The following is a 9883-nucleotide window of genomic DNA, read 5'->3' as shown; positions in this document are numbered from 1 at the left end:
GTCTTTTAATCTTGTGATCTTAAATATGTTATGTGGAGTTGGAACTAAGAAAAGAAAGGGACATTACGTTTTAATAGATTATAAGGAAAAATTCGACAGATTACTTGAAATGAATATGATAGATTTCAAGATGGTAATACATAATACGCCAAGGTGACTGCCACAATAAGAATAGCATAATGAAAGGGCCGACAAGGCCAACTCAACTGACAAAATCGAAAATTCAACATGTTCTACAACTGGAGACATATATACATATTATACCGACAAGGCTGGAAACTAAAATCTACAAATACCCAACATAGTATGTTCACAAAGCTTATAGGAGTACTATACAACTAGTTAGGACAAGATCTCGATAATATCCAAAACTTGTACACAAAAACTCTAGTATGCAAAATCTACAGGCAACCAATAGCTCCAGAAAGAATGGACCTTGTCAATCCTCAGTTGAGACATCACCCTAACTGTAAAGAACAATTAGGCCTCTGTCTAAATCTGTAGCATGAAATGTAGTTTTCAGGCAACAAAACATCAGTACAAATAAATATGTATTGAAATATAAAGCGGAAAGTAGAATCATAAAAAGTTGTGATTAGAAGGATAATAAAGATACCACCTAAAATTGAAATCCTACTTGCCACAACGGGCAAACAACTAAACTCAAAATACTTTTGATATGTATAAAATGTTTGTATGATAATGTACATGAATATATATATATATATATTACCTATTTAATTATTTTGATATATTTTTTTTAATTTTAAAAGGCTAAAAGATTCACTTTAAAATTTTACAAAATATCAATGATAATCATATTTTATTTTGTTCATCAACAATTCTATTAGTTTTCTTACTTCCTTACCTTAATCTGATAATTAATGTTATTTATATCATTTCCTTAAATCATTTTTTTTCTTTATTTAATTTTTTACTTTTTTTTGTGCGTGCGTGCGTATGTGTGTCTCTCTCTTCTGCTAAAGATCTATACGACTATATCCATACCAAATAATAATGTTAAAAATAGTAAATGATGACACTCTTCTTGATACATATATTAATTTAATTTTATCAAAAAAGTTTTGACGTTTTCTCTTATAATTTTTTAAAGAAATAATTTCTCAAAAATATGTCTTGAAAGTTTTATCTATTTTGCATTTTTTTCAAATTTTAAATTATTTCATCATTAATGCTATTTTTTTTTCCCCATAATCTCATCATTACTTTTATTTATATAATTTCCTTAAATCACTTTTTTCCTTTCTTTGTTTTTTTTTTACTTAAAAAAGTTTATTTTAAAATATTAGTTATTGGTAGATAGGTTTTTGAGTATTTTTTTTGTATTTCTATAAAATAAAATTTTGAATGATGCCCAATTTAAAGAAAATAAAAAATTAGATGAATTCATTTTTTGAAATGGAAAATAAGTTCTATTTTCTCTTCTTAGTGTACTTTAGGTTAAGAAATTTAGTTTTTTTAAGTTATCATAAAAAATATAGTCACAATTTCCTTATCTACATGAAATTGACTAAAATTCGTGAATACTTATATATTGTCTATTTGGTTCTTTGATTGATTTTTAAATAATAGTTAATTACTTGCAAGAATGAATGATATCGTGTTTGAATTATAGTTAATTGGGAGTGGACATGATATTGTATTAAAACCTGAATTTGCTAATTCGATTTTTAAAAATGTTATAACATTATTATGTCAATCTTTTTTAAAAAAATTGTCTGATGTCAACTTAATGTGAAGATATTATCTTTTTTTAAATTATTTATTTAAGAGGAAACACAAATCTCGGCTCTAATCAAAATAGAATATGTCTTTTTATTTCTACTTAATTTATAAAAAGTTTATTTAAAATTATTGATATTCGCATGGACAAATTTTCTAGTGTAATGAGAAGTTTTAAAACTACCTATAGTATGATCTTATAAAACGGATATCAAAAAATATAAAAGGACATGATCATGTCCAGATTAATAAAACTATTTATACATTATTGGATGTATAAATAGTTGAGCTGCAACATGAATCCAATTAAAAGCTTTTTTTTTTTATTAAGTCCAGATTATTCCTTTTAGGAGCTCTAACATAACTAAGGGTGTGTTTGGTACGAAGGAAAATATTTTCCATGAAAAATGTTTTCTTGAAAAATAAGTGGATTTTCTAACTTATTTTTTCATATTTAGTTGATGAGTAAAAATATTTTTTGGAAAATATTTTTTAATGTTTGGTTGGTGAATGAAAAACATTTTCTAAAAAATATCTTTATTTTTACTTGAGACTAGAAAATACTCTTTAGAAAAATAATTTTTGACCCAAAAATCAATCCTGATAATCGATCTAGAACCCGACTCTCACCTCGAACTAGAACACGATCCCGACAACCGTTCCAATATCCAACCTTGAGATCTGACTCAGGGCCTGATCCAAACTTCCGATCCTGAAATATAATAGATAAATCCAATTTACAATTTAAATCTATAATTAAAATATATAAATAAAAAAAATCAAAATTTATATTTCAGCTAAAAATATATTCTTACATTCTCTTATTATATAAGAGACAGTTTGTGCTAAAACAGGCGCATCTTCGTCGACGTGCCTGCTTCAGCGTGTTTTTTTTAAAAAAAATTATTTCTTTTGTTCTACTTTAATTAATTAATGAATAATTTTTTTGCATCCGTCGACGTGCCTGCTTTAGCGTATTTTAAAAAAAACTTAAAAATTTATTTCTTTTATTCTACTTTAATTTAATTAGTGTTATAATTTTTTCAAAATTATGGAATCCATTTTAGCTATGAATTTTAGTTTCTTCTCTGTCGACGTGTCTGCTTCAACGTATTTTTTTTAAAAATTAAAAATTTATTTCTTTTGTTTTACTTTAATTTAATTAGTGTATAATTTTTTCGAAATTATGGAATTCGTTTAAGCTATGAATTTTAATTTTAAATTCAAAAAGACGTGCATGCTTCAGCGTGTTTCGAAAAAAATATTGCAAGAAAAACTACTTCTTTTGTTCTACTTTAATTTAATTAGTGTATAATTTTTTGAAAATTATGGAATCCATTTTAGCTATGACTTTTAGTTTTAAATTTATATTCTTTAGTTATTGCTTTATGGAATCCATTTTAGCTATGATTTTAGTTATTTTGAACGTCTGTAATATTTGTTTATATCTTGTAACTACTTTGAGTGAAAAATCAACGATCGATGACGAAAAATACATTAATTATGAACATCTTAATGAAACTCTTCACAATAAATTTGCGCAAACAAAAAGTAATTAACAACTTAAATAAGTATCTAAAAATCATATCAAAATTTTATCAACTTTCCAAATTCTACCTACATCACATAAATTAAAATAAAAAATATTAAGATATTAGACCTGTGCTAGCACGGGCACCTTTTACTAGTTTTTTTTTTCTATATATAGAAGAGAGAGTTTGAGACAGTTTCAACATGTCAGCTTGGTGACATTAAATGAAAGTTTAAGGGTATAATAATATTTTCCTAGATCAATTTGCTTAAAGGAAATTTTGTTTTCTGCTTTATTCTTTAGACCGCATCAACAGGTCCATAAAAGATCCATCATTTTCTGTTAAATTACAATGGATGCCACCCACTCAAATATCTTAAGTCAATAAATTAGAAATTAAGGGTATATTTGACTTTTCAGCCATTTGGTTATACGTGTCTTTCATTCCATGACTAAACACACGCGTAGCTCACCGCTTCACGCTTTGATTTTATCCAAAGCATAATATGTACCTCTTCGTCTTCTCCATTCTCATCCCCTACTGTGATGAATTCGAGGTTTTTCTCATACCTGAAAATAGTTCAAATTATTTTTCCTTCAATTCGACTTTTTATCCTGTGTTTTTTTTATTTATCTGGTTGTGATTTAGCTGCTTTTTGATAAAAAATTTTTTTTTGCCTATGTCTAGCATGAAGGCAAAGAGGTTAAGAGATCAGGAGAAGCTTATCAATTTCAGGATTCGAAGCCGCACACGCAATTTGTAGAAACAAGTAAGATTTTACTCATTCATGATGGGTTTCTTTTGTTAATTATAATTTTCCAAAACTTGTTTTGCTTGAACAGGGTTAGGGAAATATCAGTTGTTATTATGTGATCCGAAAATGTTTTGGCACGAATTAACAGGTTTGCTTATTTGCTTCTTATAAACTTTTGTAAATTCTTCCATACCTCCGTTTTACTTTTTATTGTTGAGTGAATCTGCTAAAGTTTTTGGTGTTGTTTATTGCTATGAAGAAATTGACTTTGATAATAGAAGTTACACGTAGTTCCTAAACGATAGTAAGATTTATAAATACTAGGATTAGTATACTAACCTCTAGAATTCAAATTATTGCAAATGTTTGAGTAAAATGAATTTTACGAGTTGAGAAATCAATAGTATAATTGTAGTGAGGGACGTTCATATCACGAGTTTCAACTCTGACCTCGACCCGAAGTTGGGGAAAGTATTTAAGTGGAATCATAACAGAGGGACATGTGCATACTCTTGAGTTTTCCTGACGATCAATGAGGTTTGCGTTGTAGTCCGCCCTGCCATGAGACAGCAGGGTAATGCTCCATCATCAGTGATATCCAGTCATAGCATGCATCTTGGTGTCCTTGCTACAGCTTGGCATGCCATTCAGAGTTCACAGTATATTACAAACCAAGGTAAGTGATTCAAAGAGCCAGGGAAAAATAGTTTAAGCTTGTTCCATAAATTGAGATCTATATGATGAATGGATTTGACTTTGTTGCCTACTTATTGCTCTGGGATTTCCCTTCCTCGCCGCTTTAGTATTTACTTATGTATTATAGGACAAGCTCTGCTGAGTTTATAGTCCCATATGATCAGTATATGGACTCTCTGAAAAACAATTGCTCCATCGGGATGAGGTTTAAAATGAGGTTTGAAGGTGAAGAAGCTCCAGAACAGAGGTATATTAGCAGCACCAGAAGGATCATTTTCCATCTTTTTTTTTGAGAAAAGGGTAACCTTAGAAGGATCATTTTCCATCTTTTGTATTAGATGTGATTCTACGTGGTTTAGACTTTGATATTAATCAAGCATATTTGTGTTATGCACTTTCAAATCACTCATACTATTTGGTGATGTTTTGCGTTAAATAAATTACTCTTCTCAGAATCCCTGATTCTGTTGTTTACTCCAAAATCTTAGAGAGTTTCAATAAATTTCAACATGTGTGCTTATTCGTCATTTAATTGGAAAATAAGGATAGTTGTGTCATTTCAACTTCTCAAACTGATAAGCCAACTAAGGGTACAAAAATCAAAAAAACAAATCAGGATTAACCCAACCCAAAAATACTTCATGATCAATCAAGCATCTGAATCCCCCGAATAACCAAATTCCAGGTTTAAAATTTCAACCTTATTTTATACTGTAATAAAGAATATGGATTAGTATTGTTATTATTATTCTAAACATTTTCTATGTGTATTTCTCCTTGTATTTACCCTCATCTAATCTCATATTACATGTCCGCCTAGATGATCTCTTATCAGCATAACTTAATTCTCATTAGAAACAAAATCAGCAATCTACATGCTTCTATTTTGTGCATCTATATCTCTCATTACTTCCTACATTCAAAATTTCAACACTGTACTTGAATTTTTTTATCGGTGAAAAGCCATGTAGCCATGCCGCCTACATTTTGCAATATGATTGGAGCCATTTTTTGTCCAGGCAATGTCAATCACTCAAATGTTGTCTTACAATCTCACTCACAACAAGAAAAACAACACTTCGGCTAATCTCCAATATAACACATCTCTTTCCTTTTGCTTATGTGTATAAAATGTACATACCTATAAAATTAGGTTTCAACAACTAATATATAACATCAATGTGTCACACTTGCTATGTACTTAATATACAATCTTCATATATGTATGTGTCACACTTGCTATGTTGGCACGGGCCATCAACTTCTAGTTTATTTATATAATAAGAGGGAGTTAAGCAGCTTAACCAGGCAGGAGGTTAATATGCCTGCTTGGCTGCTATAGGCCTAAAATGGTAATTTAGTATGCTATGTTGCTCTAATATTTTGTACCTTTTGCTTAGAAAATTGTGTAGTTTATGTGCATTTTACTTGAATGTACAAAAATGTGTTACTTATTTTGGCCGAAATTACTGTTACGATACCAAATTTTATGGAGGACCTTTTACCCTCCTGCACTATTTAATAGTATATTTTAAAGGTATATATGTGCCCACGTGGACACATTACTATTTATAATGATGCAATTTTTATGATGTCCACGTGGACACATATATACCTTTAAAATATACTATTAAATAGTTCAGGGGAGTAAAAGGTCCTTTCCAAAGTTTGATATTGTTACAACAATTTCGATCAAAGTTCGGATATATTTCAGACTTTTTTTTCCTTTTTCTTTTTATTCTTCGAACTTTTCATCAAATATTTTGTAAAATTCAACTATTTTGGACCTACATTGGTAAATTAACTTTTCTGCTACACCTTTTCTTTTAAAGAATGTAATTGTAGTATGGACTCAGGGGACATTTTCTGATTTTCATACAAATAATATACACTGATTATTTTGATTGGTCCTTATGTTTTATTGTTGTAACTATTTTGTTGTTTTTATTTGTATTAATTTATTTGTCATGCTTTTTTTTTTAGTTTGTTATATATTTGAAAATAATGTTAATATAATAAAATATAAAAATTCGATTGACTCTCGAAATTCTATAATGCCATATAAAATGGAACAAAGGAAATAATATATATTATTTGAAAATAACGTAAAAAATGCATTAAATCACAACGATTAACAACTTAGAAAATGTAACGACATATAAAAAATTCAGTTAACTCTCAAAATTCTCTCAATGCCACAAAATTGGGATAAAAGTACTCCAATATATATTATTTGAAAATTATGCAAAAAGTATTATAAATTACAACACTAACAACTTAAAATATTTAAAAGACTTTAAAAAAATTAGTCAGTATTTTGAAATTTTATTTGTGCCACATAAATTGGGACAAAGTAAATAACTTAAAATATTGAAAATAATGTAAAAAGTATTATAAATCACAATAATTAAAAACAAAAAAAATATATTTAAAAATCATATAAAATTTGAATAACTTCTCAAATTATATATATAAATTGAGACAAAAAAATAACATATATTGGGACCGTGCTAGCACGGGCTCCTAACAATTTAAGTCTATAATTAAAATATATAAATAAAAATAAAAAGAAGAAATCTAAATCTAAATTTAAATCTATATTTCAGCGAAAAAAATATAAATAGATAAGTCCAATTTACATTCGCCTGATTGTATAACTCAAAATTTTATATAATTTGATTCCTAATTGTATAAATTCAGAATTTGTATATGCTTACTCTAGCTATTTGTATACGATTTATGAAAAATTCACAATAAATTACCCGATTTGTTTATTAGCAAGCGAAATATACAAACGAAATTCTGAAAAATTTCTAAATGTATAAATACAAAATTTGTATATACTTACCCTATTTGTATATTCGTAAGCGAAATATACAAACCACAACCTCCATAGTAAACAAAACTATAACCTCCATAGTAAACAAAACTATAACTATGAAGCGCAACTATCAAAACTATAGTTATAGTGCCTTATTTTATCTATTGTATTTGCTATTTCTGAAATTTGTATATTCGTAAGCGAAATATACAAACCACAACCTCCATAGTAAACAAAACTATAACTATGAAGCGCAACTATCGAAACTATAGTTATAGTGCCTTATTTTATCTATTGTATTTGCTATTTCTGAAATTTTCTCATTACAAAATAGCTTTAATCTTCTTGAGGGCAGGGCCGATTCAACAACATTGGGGGACCTAAAGCAAAACTTAAGAGAGGGGCCCTAATATTTTATTTTTTTCATCATATATACTTTTATTTAAAATCTACTTTTCTAGCTATTTTAGATGTGAAGTCATTAGGTACTGTTTTATAATCAATTTTTTTTAATAATTCCTTTTCAAGTGATAATATAGCTAATTCATTCGATCTCTCTTAAGACGTAATTGATCTTAAAGAAGATTTAATCAATTTTAATTTCGAAAAAACTTCTTTCGACTGAGACACCGGTTACATGAACTGTTGACATTATTCTATAAGCAATATGTGTATTTGGAAAAGAAAGTGTTTTTATTTGATTGAGTATTTTCATTAGATCATTATCTTCTACTTGTATTATTTTCCTTAACACTTTTAATTCAAAAAATAAAGGGAATAAGGTCTAGAATATATCTGAACTTTGATCGAAATTGTTGTAACAATACCGAACTTTGGAAAGGACCTTTTACCCCCCTCCCCCCACTATTTAATAGTGTATTTTAAAGGTATATATGTGCCCACGTGGATATCATAAATATTGCATCATTATAAATAGTAACGTGTCCACGTGAGCATATATATACCTTTAAAATACATTATTAAATAGTGCATGGGGTAAAAGGTCCTCCATAAAGTTTCGTATCGTAACAACAATTTCGACAAAAGTTCGAGTATTTTTCAGGCCATTTTCCAAAAAATAAATCTAAACCATCAATATCAGAATAACTATTACATGTTAAAGAAAGTTCAAGGTTAAGACAATATTTTTAAATTCTCGTCATCTAGTGATCTCAATATTTTACCACTAAATAAGGAATCAAAAATATTTTCATATGCTTCAATTGGTTCAAATCTATTTTGAAGTGAAAAAATAGTTTGATCTACTCTACATATATAAAGCAATCAACTCTAAAAGATTATTCAAGAGACTTTGTGATTTCCCTATCCAAATTTTCATAAAATTGTTTCTTACGAAATCCAGATTTATTTTTATCTCATATGCAATTTCTTTAGTAGAAATCATAACACTCATAGTACATATAATTTTTTTTTTAAAATAACACATATAAATAATTGTTTTTTTAAAATTAGGAGCCCCAAAATATATGGACCCCAAGCGATAACTTTAGTGGCCTAGGGGTTAAGACGACCCTGCTTGAGGACAGCTAATTGTCCACTAAACCTGTTCACAGGCCACAACTATTTAAATTACCTTTTACAAGTTTTATAAATTTGCTAAGCAAATGCCTAAGAATTATTTTAAATTTACCACAATAATAAATATAACTCAGATTTCTTTTTGTAGATTTTTTTGGATAGGTCTGCAGTAATATTTATTGTGTTTTTAAACGTAAAATAGTTTTAAAAAATGTAATAGCTATATCTTTGTGAGTCAAAGGCGATAAAACAAAAAGAAAATTGATACGGCTTGTTTAAATATTTCAACAAAAAATTAACCCATACGATATCTTTCCGAAGGATAACAAAAAAGCAGATGGGAACTCATATATATATTACTCTACTCTTATTTAGAAATGGGAGTTTGGAGGACCAACATTACACTAAAGAATTAGACTAAAAGCTATAGAAATTGTACATTGAGGCCCACCAAAAAGATGAACTAAAATAACTTCATCTACTTCTACTTTTTCTACACATATTTTTCTTTAATAAAATAATTATTGCCTCCATTTTTATTTTTATTTTTAACATTTATTTTTAATTTTAAAAGATTGGAAATTTTATGTTAAAAATTTAAATAATAGAAAAAATGATTTATTTAACTTTTATCATCATCAATACTACTAATTTATTTGACGTTTTTTCTTAATCTTCATCTCATCATTAATGTTATTTATATAATTTTCTTAAATCACTTATTTTTTATTTTTTAACTCTTTTATATATATAAAAGTTGGATATGTAAATGATGATGTGACATTTCTTAGAAGCTAA

The 9883-nt window shown here is 27.7% G+C and overlaps 1 protein-coding gene across 4 annotated transcripts; it reads left to right on the top strand.

Moving 5' to 3' along the window:
- The first annotated feature begins 3490 nt into the window (after positions 1–3490).
- On the top strand, positions 3491–5207 carry LOC102587277 (uncharacterized). 4 transcript variants are annotated; one of them, XM_006367889.2, is made up of 5 exons: positions 3491–3831; positions 3963–4044; positions 4118–4177; positions 4580–4705; positions 4853–5207. In XM_006367889.2, exons 1-5 carry the CDS (start codon positions 3781–3783, stop codon positions 4873–4875), a joined length of 342 nt encoding a protein of 113 aa, XP_006367951.1. In that variant the 5' UTR covers positions 3491–3780; the 3' UTR covers positions 4876–5207. The 4 variants fall into 4 exon arrangements, 3 of the variants coding, with proteins under 3 accessions (XP_006367951.1, XP_006367950.1, XP_015161289.1); XM_006367888.2 differs by having other exon boundaries at positions 4808–5207; XR_369028.2 differs by lacking the exon at positions 4580–4705.
- The last annotated feature ends 4676 nt before the right edge of the window (positions 5208–9883 follow it).

The sequence above is a fragment of the Solanum tuberosum genome, unplaced genomic scaffold (genome assembly GCF_000226075.1).
Source record: "Solanum tuberosum cultivar DM 1-3 516 R44 unplaced genomic scaffold, SolTub_3.0 scf01029, whole genome shotgun sequence".
Lineage (NCBI taxonomy): Eukaryota > Viridiplantae > Streptophyta > Magnoliopsida > Solanales > Solanaceae > Solanum > Solanum tuberosum.
Note: the sequence above shows the minus strand (reverse complement) of the source record. Positions and strands in the feature narration are given on the sequence as shown.